The sequence below is a fragment of the Zosterops lateralis genome (assembly GCF_965231275.1).
Source record: "Zosterops lateralis genome assembly, chromosome: 32".
Lineage (NCBI taxonomy): Eukaryota > Metazoa > Chordata > Aves > Passeriformes > Zosteropidae > Zosterops > Zosterops lateralis.
Genome location: NC_139792.1, coordinates 394,552 through 411,201, shown reverse-complemented (window position 1 = coordinate 411,201; position 16,650 = coordinate 394,552). Strand labels below are relative to the sequence as shown.

The 16,650-nt window shown below is 35.4% G+C and overlaps 2 protein-coding genes across 3 annotated transcripts in view; one reads left to right on the top strand and one right to left on the bottom strand.

The window, feature by feature from the left end:
* Positions 1-16,650, top strand: part of LOC310921037 (uncharacterized protein) — a 52,941-nt gene that overhangs the window by 25,003 nt on the left and 11,288 nt on the right. The window lies entirely within an intron of this gene.
* HOXC8 (homeobox C8) lies at positions 452-13,392 on the bottom strand. The gene is made up of 2 exons (XM_083881132.1): positions 12,434-13,392; positions 452-4,300 (listed from the first exon to the last, which is right to left on the bottom strand). The coding sequence occupies exons 1-2, from the start codon at positions 12,906-12,908 to the stop codon at positions 4,002-4,004; spliced, it is 774 nt and encodes a 257-aa protein (XP_083737258.1). The 5' UTR covers positions 12,909-13,392; the 3' UTR covers positions 452-4,001.

Here is a 16,650-nt window from a genome sequence, read left to right as displayed (position 1 = left end):
AGTGACAAAAATAATAATTAATAAAATAATAATTAAAGTCATCCATGAAAAAGCCGCGTCCGCATCGCTTTATTATTATTATTAATAATAATAATAATAATTTATTTATTAAGAGGCGTTTTCCCCCCGAGAGCGGGTCCAGACCCAAAATCGCCGCAATTCCACCCAAAATTCTTCCCCTGGACGATTTTTTTCCCCAAAAAAACCCCCCCAAAATCCCGAATTTTCACCAAAAATTCCCAATTTTCCCTCAAAAAAATCCCCTTTTTTCCAGCCTTTCCCAGAGGCGACAAAAAAAACTCCAAAACGCCAAAAAATCTTTTAATATTTTGGTTTTTATTGGGATTTTTTCCCTCGCAGGTCCCGACGGATAATTACCAGCGAATTTAATTAATTAATTTTAATTTTAATTTTAATTTCTGCTCCTCTCCCAGGGGGATCCTCTGGGAAAAAAACAAATTTTGGGGATTTTTGGGGGTTTTTCCCCAAAAAAAGGTGAATTTTTTGGGTAATTTGGAAACAGAGACACAACGCGCTGGTTTTCAATATTTTTATTATTTAATTTTAATTATTTATTATTCTTATTGTTGGGGTTTAGGTCACAAATCCACGTTGGCCGGAAGTGGCTTCAATTTTTATTTATTTTTATTATTTTTCCGCGGTTTTTCTTCTTTTTTCTTCTTTTTTCTTCATTTTTTCTTCTTTCCTTCTTTTTCCTTCTTTTCTTTTATCTTCTTTTTCTTCTTTTTTTCCTCTTTTTTTCTTATTTTTTCCTCTTTTTTTTCTTATTTTTTCCTCTTTTTTTCTTATTTTTTTCCTTTTTTTCCCCTTTTTTCCCCATTTTAAGTCAATTTTTTCCCCTCCAAAGGCGAAAGACGCAAAAACCACTGGACTGACCATTTTTCTGTTGTTTTTTCCTCATTATTTTTATTATCATTTCTTAAATTATCATCATCATTTTTGTACAGAAAACAAACGACGAGTTTTATTTTTTGGGAATTTTCTTTTTTTTTTTTTTTTAGCTTTTTTTTTCTCACCATTTTTATTTATTTTTTTTCCCATTTTTATCCATTTTTTTTATTTTTTTTTCCTTTATTTCCCGAGCATGAACAGATAAAAGTCAAGACAAATAGATAATAATAATAATAATAATAATAATAATAATAATAATCTACATTCAGTGCAATTGATTCCTACGCTACTTTTATTTTTTTTAATATCATCAGCACAATAAAATAATACAAATACTGTGCGTCCTCAACTAGGCAGTTTCAGTTGTTGGGAATTTTTATTTTTTTTTTAATTATTTTCTATATTTTTAAAATTTTTATTTAATTTTTTTTTTAATCATTATTTCCATCATTATCCAAGAAAAAAAAAAAAATCCAAATAAAGCAGCAACAACCGACGATAAAACCGCATTACAAAGACTCCCAAAGCAAGACTCCTCCTATAGGTAGTGATATACAAGGGAATTATTAATTATTATTAATTATTATTAATTAATTATTATTAATTAATAATATTATTTTTTTGGCTACTTAGTAGCTTTGCATCAGGGGCAGCTCGTTCTCCCTTTTTTTTTTTATTTTCTCTCATTTGTTGATTTTTTTAAATTAAAAATTAATTTAAAACACCCCAAAAAATTGAAAAATTCCGGAGGGAAAATTTGGGATGTGAAAAGGCCCCTCCCCAGGATTGGCTTTAATTGGCTCATTAATTTAATTATTGCAGGTTTTGGGGGGTTTTTTTCCCCTTTTTTTTAGGTAGTGACAGGAAGAACTTGGAGTGATCCAGGAAAAAGGAAAAAAAAGGTGGAAAAAGGGGAAAAAAAGGGGAAAAAAGGGAAAAAAAGAGGAAAAAAAGGGGAAAAAAAGGGGAAAATGTGGAAAAAAACATGAAAAAAGTGGGGAAACTGAGGAAACAATGAAAAAATAATAGGAAAATACTGGAAAAACAGGGAAATAATATGGAAAAACATGGAAATACAGAGGAAAATATGGAAATACACAGAAAAAAAAGGAAATATAGAGAAAAACATGGGAAAAATATGGGAAAAAATGGAATAAACCAGGGGAAAAACAAAGGCCCAGGAATTCCCAAAAATTCCTTTAAAAAAAATGGAAAATTCCAGGGAAAATCCAGGAAAATCCTCCTGGGGTGGGTCGGGATAATTAAATCTTAAAAATCAAAATATTTTCCCTAAAATTAACCCGAAATAAAAGAGGGATAAAGTCAAAAGTGTGGAAATAAACTCGATTTTGGGAATTTTTATTTTTAATCCTGATTTTTTCCCCTTTTTTTTTGGTGCATTTATAGAAATGAATTTGTTTTTTAAAAAAATGAATAAAAAAGACACAAAAAAAGAGAATTTTTTTGCTCCTAAATCCCAATTTTGGGACATTTCCCTTGGTTTGGAATGAGACTCTTTATCCAAATAATTTCATTTTTTAATTTATATTTTTCCTCATTTGTGGAACCAAAAAATAAATAAATGGGGGGGAAAAAAAAATCAAGAATAAGGGAAATTTTCCTTGACAATGAATAAAATAATTCCCAAAATCGGATTTCCATTTTTAATCTCCTTTTTTCCCCGCAATTATGAAATTTTATGGGAAAAAAAAAGGGGGGAGAAAAATGATAAAAAAAGAAGAAAAAAAGGGAGAAAAAGGAGGGGAAAAAAGGGGAAAAAGATTTAAAATGGGGAAAAGGTGATTAAATAAAAAGGAAAATTATAAAAAAGGAGGGGAAGGAATAAAAAAATGGATTTTAAAAAGGGGGGAGGAGAACAAAGGGGAAAAAATATAAAAAAGGGATAAAAAGGTGGGAAATTATTAAAACAGGGGGAAAATATAAAAATAATGGGGGAGAAGTACAAAAATATGAGGAAATTATTATAAAAATTGGAGAGAAAAGGAGGGAAAAAAGAAAGGGAGAAAATGGGGGAAAAATTAGGAAAAAATGAAAGAAAAAAAGGAGAAAAAAAGGGAAAAAATTAAAATTAATGCGGAAAAAAAGTTTTTAAAAGGGAAAAAAACCCTTTAAAAAATCAGGAATGAGGAAAACTCTCCCCGGCAATAAAAAAATCACCAAAAAAACCCAAAATCAAAAGTCCCAAGTGTTTTCCAGGTAGTTCCAGGAGGCCGGAGCTGCTCCAGCCCAAACTCCATAAAAGCAAATGACCCTCGTAAAAACATCCCCTAAAAATTTATTTTCTGCCATAAAATAAAACCTCGAAAAAAAAAAGAAGAAAAAAAAAAAGGAAAAAAAAAAGGCCGCTCTTGAAACCGAGACTTTTTTCCCCTTTTTTTCTTGTTTTTAATTTTATTTTTAAGGAAAAAAATTAAAATGAAATCCGCTCTTGAAGCCGCGGTTTGGGTTTTTTTTTTTTTCTTTTTTCTTTTTTCTTTTTTTTTTTTTTTTTTAAACAAAAAAAAAAGAAAAAAAAGCCCATTTTGAAGCCGCGGTTTGGTTTCTTTATTATTATTTTATTTATTTATTTATAAGGGGGAAAAAAAACCCGCCCTTGAAGTCGCGTTTTTTCTTTTTTTTTTTTCCTTTTTTTTCTATATTTTTAGGATAAAAAAAAAGAAGAAAAAAAATCCGGTCTTGAAGCCACGGGTTTTTTCTCTCTTTTTTTTTTTCTCTTTTTATTTTATTTATTTGGAAAAAAAAGCGAAAAAAATCCGAGGGTTTTTTTCTCTCTCTTTTTTTTTTTTTTTTTTTTTCTCTTTTTAATTTATTTATTTGGGAAAAAAAAAAAAAAAAAAAAAAAAAAAAAAAAAAAAAAAAAAAAAAAGAGAGAAAAAAATCCGCTCTTGAAACCTCGTGGTTTTTCTTCTTTTTTTCTGTTTTTAATTTTTAACCAAAATAAAATAAAAATAAAAAAAAATTTACAAAAAAAGGGGGGGGGAGAGAAAAAATTAATTTTTAACCGATTTTTTTAAATTACTTAAATTATTTTTTTTTCCTAATTTTTTTTTTTTTATTTTTTTTAATTCTCAGTCCTTGCTCTCCTCCTTGTCCTCCTCCTCCTTCTCCTCGTCGTCATTTCCCTCCTCGTCGTTTTTCTCCTCGTCCCTGGCGCTTCCCCCGGGCAGTTTGTCCTTGTTGTTCTCCTTTTTCCATTTCATCCTCCTGTTCTGGAACCAGATCTTCACCTGGCGCTCGCTGAGCCCCAGCGCGTGCGACACCTCGATGCGCCGCTTGCGGGTCAGGTAAGGGTTAAACAGGAACTCCTTCTCCAGCTCCAGCGTCTGGTACCGGCTGTACGTCTGCCGCCCGCTGCGCCGCCCCGGGGCTGCGGATAAAGAGAAATTATATTTAAAAAGGGAAAAAAAAATTTAAAAATATACTGGGAAAATTTTATATATATATATGTATGTATATGTATATATGTGTGTATATATATATATATGTAACCCATTAAAATAGAAATTAGCGCCTGCCCAGGGCTGAAATTAGGGAAAATAAAATAGAAATAAGGTTAAAAAAGGGAAAAAAAAATTAAAAATATACCTGGGAAAAATAAAAAAAATTATATATATATATATGTGTGTGTGTGTGTGTGTGTGTGGTACCGGCTGTACGTCTGGCGGCCGCTGCGCCGGCCCGGGGCTGGGAATAAAATAGAAATTATGTTTAAAAAGGGGAAAAAAATAAATAAAATATACCTGGGAGATATATATATATATGTATATGTATATGTATATGTATATATGTGTGTGTGTGTATATCTATAAACCCCATTAAAATAGAAATTAGCGCCTGCCCAGGGGCTGAAATAAAGGGGAAAATAAAATAGAAAATATGTTTAAATAAAGGAAAAAAATTAATAAAATATACCTGGGAAAAATAAAAATTATATATATATGTGTGTGTGTGTGTGCGGTACCGGCTGTACGTCTGGCGGCCACTGCGCCGGCCCGGGGCTGGAGAAAGGGGGAATAGGTTAAAAAAGGGAAAAAAATAAATTTAATATTCTAGGAAAAATTTTACATATATATATATGTAAATATGTGTATATGTGTGTGTGTGTATATATATATATGTATATGTATATATGTGTCTATATATATATATATATATATCCCATTAAAATAGATATCCCGACGGCCCGGGGCTGGGATGGGGGAAATAAAATAGAAAATAGGTTAAAAAAGGGAAAAAAATTAATAAAATATACCTGGAAACATTTTTTAAAAATTTATATATATATATGTGTATATATATATATGTATATGTGTGTGTGTGTGTGTGTGTATATCTATAAACCCCATTAAAATAGAAATTAGCGCCTGCCCGGGGCTGAAATTAGGGGGAAATAAAGGAGAAAATAGGTTAAAAAGGAGGAAAAAAATTTAAAAATATACCTGGGAAAATAGATTAGTTAAAAAAAATTTATATATATATATATTAAAAAACAGAAAAATAGAAATAATAATAATATTAATAATATAAACAAACAAAAAAAAGTAAATAGAAATTCAATAATATAAACCCAGTAATATAGAAATAATAATAAGAGAAGTAAACAAAAAACCCAGAAAAATAGAAATTAAAAAAATATAAACCCAGTAAAATAGAAATAGTTATAATAATAAACCAGAAAAATAGAAATAATAATAATAATAGTAGGAATAATAATAATATAAAAATAAAAAAACAGAAAAATAGAAATAAACAAACAAAGAAAAATAGAAAGAAAGAAAGAAACACAAAAAACACCCCAGAAAAATAGAAATAAATAAATAAATAAATCCCAGAAAAAACAGAAATAAACCAACAAAAAACCTTGAAAAATAGAAATAAACAACATAAAAAGCAGTTTAAAGTCACCAAAATTGTTTTTTAAAAAAGCACCATAAAAAAGCCAATAAGAACCACCAAAAATTCCCCCCAGAAATAAAAATAATAATAAAAAAGCGCCTCCAAAAGGCAAAAGGAACCCGCTAAAAACCCCCTCCCGATGGTAAAAAAATCCCCAAATTACCCCAAAATCCCATAAAATAACCCCAAAATAAACCCGCTAAAAACCCGCCCCCGAAATTAAAAAACCTCCTGTTAAAAATCCCATTTTAAAACCCCCGAAAATTAAAAAATCACCTTGAAAACCCAATAAAGCCGCTAAAAAAACGCCCAAAAATTTAAAAAAAGCCGCTAAAAAGCCCCAAAAATCACAGAAATCACCCTCAAAAGCCAAAAGGAACCACTAAAAACCCGATAATAATAATAATAATAAAAATACAAAAAAAAAAAAAAAAATTGAAAACACCCCAAAAACCCCAAACAAAAAACCGCCAGAAAAACCCAAACCCCAAAACAAAAAAAAAAAACAACACCCCCCAAAACCCTCAAAAAAACCCCCAAAATAACCCAAAAAACCAAAATAAACCCCCAAAACTCCAAATAAAACATTAAATTTCTCCCCCCGTTGTTTTCCCCCGCCTACATTCGGTCATTGCTGTAAAAAAAACCCGAAAATTCCAATTTTTTCCGCTATTTTTTCAATTTTTGGCCTTTTCTCGCCTCTTTTTTTGCCCCTTTTTCACTCCAAATTTCCCTTTTTTTCCGGCCCCTCTTCAGTCCATTCTCAGCCCCTTTTTTTCCCATTTTTTAAACAATTTTTCCCCTTTTTTTGCCCTTTTTTCACTCCTTTCTTACCTGTTCCTTTTATCCCTTTTCACCTTTCCTTTCAACCCCTTTTTACCCATTTTTTACCATTTTTTGCCCCTTTTTTACCATTTTTACCCCTTTCCTCGCCCCTTTTTTACCATTTTATGACCAATTTTTTCCATTTTTTGCCCCTTTTCTCACCCTCCTTTTCACCCTTTCCTCTTTTTTCCCCATTTTTTACCCCTTTACTCCCATTTTTAACCCATTTTTCCTCCAATTTCCTCCTTTTTTTTCCATTTTTGCCCCTTTTCCCCCATTTCCCCCCATTTTTTCCCATTTTTTTCATTTTTTCCCCTTTTTTGCCCATTTTTGCCCATTTTTTGTCTATTTTTTTCCCATTTTTTGCCCATTTTCTCCCTTTTCCAGCCCAAACCAGCCGCGGTTCGTTTCCAGCTCAGCACAAAGACTTTTCCCCAAGGGGGGAAACCCCAGATCGGAATTATCCCAAAAAAATCCGAATTTTCCCCAGAAAAAGGAAAATTTTCCGGGCAGGGAACCCTCGGCAGCCTCTCTGCTCTTAATTATTTTAATTTATTTTTATTGAATTTTATTTAATTTCCTTTCTTTCCATTTCTTTCATTCACTCTCTCCCCTTTTCTCCTTTTTTCCTTCTTTTTTCCTCTCATTTTTAACATTTTTTCTCTCGTTTTCCTCATTTTTTTCTCTCCTTTTTCTCATTTTTTCTCTCTTTTTTTCTCCTTTTCCTCTTTCTTTCCTCCTTTTCCCCTTTTCTTCCCCCTTTTTCCACCTTTTTTTCCCCTTTTCTTCCCCCTTTTTTCCCATTTTTTCCCTCATTTTCCCTCTTTCCTCCCCTTTTTTCTCTCCTTTCCTTTCCATTTTTCCCTTTTTTTTCCCTTTTTTTCCTCTTTTTTTCCCCCTTTTTCCCCTCTTTATTTCCCCTTTTCCCTCTCCCAAAACTCCAAATAAAAATCTCATTTTTTTCCCAAAAATGCACCTCAAATCTCACACAAAGGGGGGGCCTGGGGAGCTCCTTTTTTTTGCCCAAATTCCTCCAAAATCTGGGATTTTTTCTCCTCAAAAAAACCCCAAAACTCCAAATTTTTTTCCTCGGAATTTTTTCAGGAAAAAAATAAAAAATAAATTAAAAAAAAAAAAAATAAAAAACAACTCAGGAAAAACATCAGAAACAAAGAGAAAAAGGGGGAAAAAATAAAGAAAAAAATCCAAATAAAGGAGTAAAAAACACAAACCCGCTCGGAGGCCGCGGCCCCGGAGTTTCCTCTGCTTTTAATGAGAAAATCAATTTATTTTGGGGGAAAAAAAAGGGCAAATCCGGCCGGAGGCGCCGCCGGGTCAAAGCTCCGGGAAATAAATAATCGAGATTTTCCTGCGGGGCCGAGGCCGCAAATCCGCTCCGAGTTTGGGCTTTTTTACTCTTTTTTTTGGTTATTTTTGCCTTTGGATTTTTCTCTTTTTTGTGTTTTTTTAGGGGTTTTTTGGGGATTTTTTGGGGGGGTTTTTTGGGGATTTTTGGGGGGTTTTTTTGAGGGTTTTTTTGGGGGGTTGGGGGTTTTTTTGGGTTTTTTTTTTTTTTTTAATTTATAATTCCTCTTTTATTTTTATTTTTTTCCTCTTTTTTTTGGGTTATTTTTGCCTTTGAATTTTTCTCTTTTTTGTTGTTTTTTTTAGGTGTTTTTTTAAATTTTTTGGGGATTTTTTTGGGTTGTTTTGGGGGGGTTTTTTTGGTGATTTTTTTGGTGGCTTTTTTGAGGGTTTTTTTGCCAGAGGTTTGAGGAATTAAATCCATCCAAAGGGGGGGAAGGACTCGGATCTCACCCAAAAAATAAATTCCCCTCAGATGGTTTGAATTATCAACAACCTCGAGTTGAAATTTGAATTATTTCCTTTCCCTTTCCCACTTGGTTTCTTTCCAGGATTATTTTGAATTTCCCACTCTTTTTTTTTTTTTTAAATTATTTTTTTCTTTGTGGGTTTATTTTTAATCTCAAATTCGCAGCCCCAGGCTGAGGGTTTTTATCGCTTTGTTAATTTATTTTATTATTATTATTTTTTTAATCTTTTTGTCCCTCCCTGCTGCAACTTCTCCCCTGGAGGCGTGAAAAAAAAATTACTGAAAAAAAAAATAATAATTATTTAAAAAATAAAAAACCAAACCGGAGGCGTGAAAAAATAATATTAATTTTAAAATACTAAGTATTAAAAAAAAATAAACCGGAGGCGTGAAAAAAGGATTTTAATTTAAAATATTAATTATTTTTAAAAATAAACCAGAGGCCTGAAAAATAATATTAATTTAAAATAATTATTATTTTTAAAAAATAAACCGGAGGCGTAAAAAAAAAAATTAAATAAAAATTTAATTATTTTTAAAAATATAAACCAGAGGCCTGAAAAATAATATTAATTAAAAATATTAATTATTTGAAAAAATATAAACCAGAGGCGTGAAAAAAATTTTAAAAAATAATAATTTTTAAAATAAATAAATAAATCTCAGGAATTCCTCTCCAGCTGCGTCTCCCAGCGGTTAAAAAAAAATAAATAAAAAATTAAAAAAAAAGAGATTTTTGACATTTTAAAGTGGCGCTGCTCTTATCAAGATGCAAAAAAAAAACAACCCCGAGGGAGCCGTTTCTTATCGCAAAAACCCTCCGGGCAGAGCCGGAAAAAATAACCCTAAAAACCAAATAAAAATATAAAAAACAACCCCAAGTTTTATTTTTAAGGCCGTTTCTGCCTTTTTTTATTATTTTTTTATTGTTTTGGTTTAAAAAAATTCAAATATTGGAGAGAAAACTGGGGGGGGGTCGGACTGAGCTTGTTGGGTTTTTTTATCAAAATAAACCTGTTTAGGGGGGATTTGGGGCTAAAAACTCGGAATTTTGAGGTAAAATGCCGGAATTTTGGGCTAAAAAGTCTGAATTTTGGGTTAAAGGGTCGGAATTTTGGGGTGAAAGTGGGAATTTTGGGGTAAAAGTGGGAATTTTGGGCTGAAAGGTGGGAATTCCAACATCTCCCAGCACAAACAGCCGCACTCCGGACACCAAGAGCCACAAATCACCAAAACAACCCAAACAGCCCCAAAACAGCCCAAACAGCCCCAAAACAGCCCAAACAGCCCCATAAAGAACCCAAACAACCCCAAAACAACCCAAACAACCCAAAAAACGACCCAGAAAACGCCAAAACAACCCAAATCCAACCCAAACAACCAGAAAAACCTCCAAACCCTCCTCTTCTTTTCTTCTCCTTTTTTCCTCCTCTCCTCTCTCATATTTTCCCCTTCATTTTCCCCTTTTATTTCTTCTTTTTTCCTTTTTTTTAAATCTTTTTTCCCTATTTTTCCTCTTTTTCCTCATTTTCTCCTCTTTTTCTCGGTTTTCTCCCTTTTTTCCCCATTTTTTTCGCCATTTTTCCCCTCTTTTCCCCCATTTTTCCTCCTTTTCTTCTCTTTTTCTCTGTTTTTTTTCCCTTTTTTCACATTTTTTTCGCTATTTTTTCCCAGTTTTTCCTCCTCTCTCCTCTCCGCTCCCTCCGCCGCCTCTCGCGGCGCTCAAACGACCCAAACAACCCCAAAAACCCCAAACAAACCCCCAAAAAAACCCAAAAAACCCCCCAAAACCCCAAACAAACCCCAAAAAACCCAAAAACCCCCCCAGAAACCCCCCAAACCAACCCCAAAAACCAAAAAAAACCCCAAAAAACCCCAAACCGACCCCGAGCCGCCCCAAAATCCCAAACCCAACTGGAGCCCGGCACCAAAACCGACCCAAAGGAGCCCAAAAACCGACCCCAAAACCAACAAAAAGGACCCAAAGAGCCCCAAAAGAGCCCAAAGTGACCCAAAACCGGCCCCAAACCCGAGGAAAAGGATCCAAACTGACCCAAAAACGAGCCCTGAACTCAATGAACCCCAAAACAGCCCAAAACCGACCCCAAATACAACAAAAATTACCCCAAATACAACAAAAATTACCCCAAACCCAACAAAAATGACCCCAAATACAACAAAAATTACCCCAAACCCAACAAAAATTACCCCAAATACAACAAAAATGACCCAAAGGGCCCCAAAACCGATTCTGACCCAACAAAAATCCCAAATGTGACCCAAAAGGCCCCAAAACCGGCCCGGCCCCACAAAGGACCCCAAAACAACGAGAGGGAATAAAAGGACAAATAAAAACCCAGAACAAACAAATAAAATAATAAAAAATAAACCAAAATACACCCCCCCCCAAAAAAAAAAATCCTAAAAATTTAAAACCTGCTCAGAAAACACCCAAAGAACCGCCTAAAAAACCCCAAAAAACCCAAAAAAATCTCCCCCCAAGAAAACCCCAAAGAGCCACCTAAAGACCACCTGAACCCCCCCAAAAAACACAGAAAAAACAGCCATAAAAACACCCCAAAAACCAAAGAAACTCCCCCAAAAAAACCCTAAAAAATCCCAAAAAAGCCACCCAAAAATCCCGGGAAAATGTCACTAAAGAACCACCTAAAAACCGCCTAAACCGCCCCCAAAAAAACACAAAAAATCTCCAAACTAAACCCCTCAAAACCACCCAAAAAATCCCCCCAAAAAACCCGATAAAAAAACACGTAAAAGTCCCCCAAAAATCCTAAAAAATCCCCCAAAAATCAAAAAAATTCCACCAGAAAATGCTAAAAAAACACTTTTAAAATCTCCCAAAAAATACTAAAAAAAATAGTTTAAAAATCCAAAAAAATCCTCCAAAAAATTCCCCCCAAAATACTTAGAAAATCCCTTTTAACATCCAAGAAATACCAAAAAAAATCCTTTAAAAATCCCTCCAAATATCCCCAAAAAATCCCCAAAAATCTCCAAAAAATCCTTTTAAAAATCCCCCTCGAAAACACTAAAAAAACTCCTTTTAAAATCCCCAAAAATACTAAAAAAAAATCCTTTAAAAATGCCCAAAATAATCCCCAAAAAATCCTCAAAAAATCCCAAGAAATACTAAAAAAACCCTTTTAAATCCCCAAAAACCCTTTAAAAACCCCCAAAAAACCCTTTAAAAATCCAAAAAATATCCCAAAAAATCCCAATTAACCCCCTAAACCTCCCCCAACCCTCCCTCCAACCCTGCCCCTTTATCCCCCCAAAAAAATCCTTACAAAACCGCCTAAAAACCCTTTAAAACCCCCAAAAACCCCAAAAAAATCCCAAAAAAATCCCAATTAAACCTCCAACCCTTCCCACACCCCCTGACCCTTTATCCTTCCAAAAAATCCTTTAAAAACCCCCTAAAAACCCTTAAAAAACCCCAAAAAATCCTTTAAAAACCCCCAAAAACCCTTTAAAAATAAAAAAAAAAAAATCCCAAAAAATCCCAATTAACCCCCTAAACCTCCCTCCAACCCTAACCCTTTATCCCCCAAAAAAATCATCTAAAAACTCCTAAAAAAACCCTTTAAAAACCCCCAAAAACCCCAAAAAAATCCCAAAAAAATCCCAATTAAACCTCCAACCCTCCCCACACCCCCTGACCCTTTATCCCCCTAAGAAATCCTTAAAAACAACCCTAAAAACCCTTTAAAAACCCTTAAAAACCCCCAAAAAACTCCAAAAAAATCCCCAAAAAACCCTTTAAAAATCCAAAAAATCCCCCCCAAAAAAAAAAAAAAAAAAAAAAAAAAAAAAAAAAAAAAAAAAAAATTCCCGAAAAAATACAAAAAAAATCCAAAAAAATCCCCAGCACCCCCCACTCCTCCCCACACCCCTGCCCCTTTATTTTCCCCGTGCGTCTCTCACCGTGCGGCCTCATCCAGGGGAACATGAGGCTGGGGGACGCGCTCTGCCCGAGGTGCCCATCGGCGGCTCCCGCGGCTGCTCCTGGCCCGGCTCCCGCCGCCCCCGCCGCTCCCCCAGCCCCGACCTTACACTCGGCGTAGGGCCCCGCGGGCGCGTCCTGCTGCGCCCCCGCGTAGAGCGCCTGGCGGGGCAGCGCCTCGTAGCCGTAGAACTTGTCCCCGTGGCAGGCCAGCGCGCAGGGCGCGTTCTGCTGGTACCCCGCGGAGGCCGGGCCCGGGTGGAAGAACTCCTGCACGTGGTGCGAGGGGTGCTGGAAGCCCGGAGCGGCCCCCGCCGCCGCCCCCGGCCCGTAGAGAACCGCGTGGCTCCGGCCCACGCTCTGCGGGAAGCGACAGTCGTAGTAAGTCGGTTCCAGGGGCGACTCGCCCGCGCCTTTGTACTTGGAGAAGAGCGGGTTCACGAAGTACGAGCTCATGACCCTCGCGCATGCAATGCGGGCGGGCGTGGGGAGGAATAGGGGGAAATAAGGGGGGAAATATAGGGGGAGATAGGGGGAAAATAGGGGGAAATAGGGGAAAAAATAGGGGAGAAATGGGAAAAAAATTAGGGTAAAATAAGGGGAAAAATAGGGGGGAAAATAGGGGAAAAAATAGGGAAAAAAGGGGGAATAAAAGGGAAAAAATAGGGGAATAAAAGGGGAAAAATAGGGGAATAAAAGGGAAAAAATAGGGAAAAATAAGGGGGAAAATAGGGGGAAATAGGGGGGAAATAGGGAGGAAAATAGAGGGAAAATAGGGGAAAAAAGGAGGGGAAGAAAGGGAAAAAATAGAGGGGGGAAATGGGAAAAAATAGGAGGAGAATAGGGGAAATATAGGGGGAAAATAGAGGAATTAAAGAGGAAATATAGGGATAAAAAGAGGAAAAATAGGAGGAGAATAGGGGGAAAATAGGGGGGAAAAAGGAGGGAAAAAAGGAAAAAAGTAGGGGGAAAATCCAGGAAAAATAGGGGAATAAAAGGGAAAAATAGAGGGGAAAAGGGGGAAAAAGGGGGAAAAAAGGAAGAAAAAAAGAGCGTTTTTTGCTGTTTTTTAAAATTTCTTTTCCCCTGAAAAACGGGGGTAAAAATATATTTTAAAAAAATGTGTACATAGCGAAAAATATAAAAAATATATATATAAAGTGAAAAGAGACGGGAGAAATCAATTTAAAAATGTGTATGTAGTGAAAAGAGAGGGGGAAAATTAATTTTATATATATTTTTTTAAAAAATGGAAAGAGAGAGGGAAAAATCCCGCGAAAAATGGGCGGTAAAAAGTAGAGGGAAAAATTTAAAATATTTTGGGGAAAAAAAAAAATACCGGGGAGGGAGGGAAATAAAAAATTTTGGGGAAAATTAAAATTATGGGAGGAAAATATTAAAAATTTATTTGGGAAATTGGAACTATGAGAAGGAAAATTGGAAATGTAGGAAGGGAAAGAAGGGCGGGAATTTAAAAGTGTAGGAGGGAAAATATTTTAAAAAGAGGAGGGAAAAGGAGGAAAATAAAGGGGGGAAAATTTAAAATATGGGAAAGGGGAAAAATATAGAGAGGAAAAAGGGAGGGGAATTTAAAAGTGGAGGGAAGGGGGTAAAAAATTAAAATAAAGGGGAAAAATGTGGGTTTAAAGGGGAAAAATTAAAAAGGAAAAAATAAGGAGGAAAAGGTGAAAATAGGGGAGAAAAAAGGGGGGAAGGCGGCGGGGAAAGGGTTAAAAGTGACAGCGGAAAAGCGACTTTGGGGGAAAAAATTCGGAGCTTTGGAGGTGGAAAAAAAGGAAAATAATTTAAAAAAAAATCCGGGTCGGTTGGGAGGAAAAATGAGCAAAGTCTGGTTTGGTTCTGCGGGGAAAAAAAAAATATAAATGATAATAATAATATTAATAGTGAAATTGCGGTTTGGTGCTGGAAAATGAGAATAATTCCCAAGTCCGGTCGGTGCAGGAGCGGCGGCGCTTTGGGCTCGATGAAAAGGTGCAAAAAAAAGGAGCTTTTTTGGTTCTGGGAGGAAAAAAACGCGGCGCTCGCTCGGAGTTAAAGAAAAAAAAAAAAAAGAGAAAAAATTTCCGGTGTGATGGAGAGAAAAAAAAAAAAAAAAAAAAATGAGGGTTTGAGGCTTAGAAAGGTTTGATGCTCAAAAAAAAAAATTAAAAAAAATATTTAATCCTGGATTTAAAAAAAAATAATAATAATAACAGCAACACCTTTACCTTGAAAGAAAAACGCTCTTTAATTCTATTTAAAAAAAAAATAAAAAAGGGGGTTGATTCACGGAGAAGAGCAAAAAAAATCCGGTTTATTTTTTCAAAAAAAATTATTAAAAAATTTAAAAAAAAAGCAAAGCGAGGTCCGTGTCCCTCTGAAGTCCTGCGCTCCTTTTTTTTATTATTATTATTATTATTTTGGTTGTTGTTGTTGTTGGTTGTAAATTTTTTTTTTAAGTGTCTCTCTATTTTTTTTTTTTCTCTTTTTAAATAATGATAATTTTTTTTTCTTTTTTTTTTTTGTTGTTGTTGTTGTTGGGTGGCTGCTGTTGTCTGGACGCTGCTTTTGGTTGTTATTGTTGTTTTTATTGTATAATAATAATCTAATATTATTGTTATTATTTGCTCAGAGCGGCTCCATGGCGGCTCGTGCTCGGAGAGTCCTCAGTGAGCGCGGGGAGCTCCTTCCCCTCCCTTTTCCCTTCCCTTTTCCCTCCCTCCTTTTCTGTCTCCCCTTCCCTCCCTTTTCCCCCTCCCTCCCTCCCCTCCCTCCCTCCCTCTGGAGCTTCTCCTTCCTTCCCTCCGGCCCCGCGGGCGGATTCCTCAAAATCTCAAAATCCCGCCGCTCTGCCTCAAATTTTATTTATTTTTTATTTTTTTTTTCTCTCCTCTCCTTGTTTTTTTTTTTTTTTCTCTTTTTTTTAAAAAAAAATTCCTTTTTTTTTCTTTCTTCCTTTTTTTTTTTTCCCTCCTCTTTTCCCTCCTCTTCTTTCCTTCCCTTTTTTTTCCCCTCTCTATTTTTTTTTCTCTTTTTCCCTCTTTCCCCCCTCTTATTCCCCCCCTCTTAGTCCCCTTCTTACCCTTCCTTTTCTTCTTTTATTTCCCCACTTTTTTTCTTTTATTTTCCTCACTTTTTTATTTTATTTTCTCCTTCCTTTTCTTCTTTTATTTCCTCACTTTTTTCTTTTATTTTTCCTCTTCATTTTCTTCTATTTCCCCCACTTTTTTCTTGTATTTGCCCTCTTTTTATTTTATTTTCCCATTCTTTTTCCCTTCTCTCCCCCTCTTTTTCCCCTTTTCCCCCTTTTTCCCCTTTTTTCCCCGTTTTTCCCCTTTTTCCCTTATTTTTTTCTCCTTTTTCCCCCTTTTCCCCCATTTCCCCCTTTTTTCCCCTCCTTATCCCCTTCTTTTCTGCTTTTCCCCCCTTTTCCCCGTTTTTCCCCCATTTTTCCCTCTTTTCTTTTCCCCCATTTTCCCCTCCTTTTCCCCTCCTTTTCTCTAATTTCTCCCTTTTTCCCTCTTTCTCCTCTTTCCCCCAATTAATTCCTCCCCTCTCTCCTCTCCCCTCCCTCTCCCAGCGCCCAAACGGCCCCAAAATTCACATTTTTACACCAAATTTACTGGGAAAAAACACCAAAAACGGGCGATTTTCCCTCCCCTGATCAAGCCCCGGGTGGGGTGAGGGGAAGGGGCTCCTGGAGACCCCAAACAACCCCAAATAAACCAAAATAATCCCAAATAACCCCAAAATATCCCCAAATATCCCCAAATATCCCCAAATATCCCCAAATAACCCCAAATTCCTCCCCCAGGTGACCCCAGGTGACCCCAGCAGGTCCCTGAACCCCCAAAATCCCAATTTTATTATTTTTATCCTTATTTTTGTTGTTATTTTTGTTGTTGTTTTCATTTTTGGGGGGGGTCCCACCTGCTGACCCCAAAATTCCTCTTTTTTCCCTGATTTTGGGGGCTTTTTTCCCCATTTTTTGCCTTTTTCCCCCCATTTTTTCCCCTTTTCCCCCCATTTTTCCTTATTTTCCCCTTTTTTCCCCACTTTTCTCCCTATTTTTCCCATTTTCTCCCCCTTTCTCCCATTTTCCCATTTATTTTTTCCTTTTCCCCCCTATTTCCCACCTTATTTTCCCTTTTTTCTCCCCATTCCTCTTTTATTTTATTTCCCTATTTTTCCTTTTATT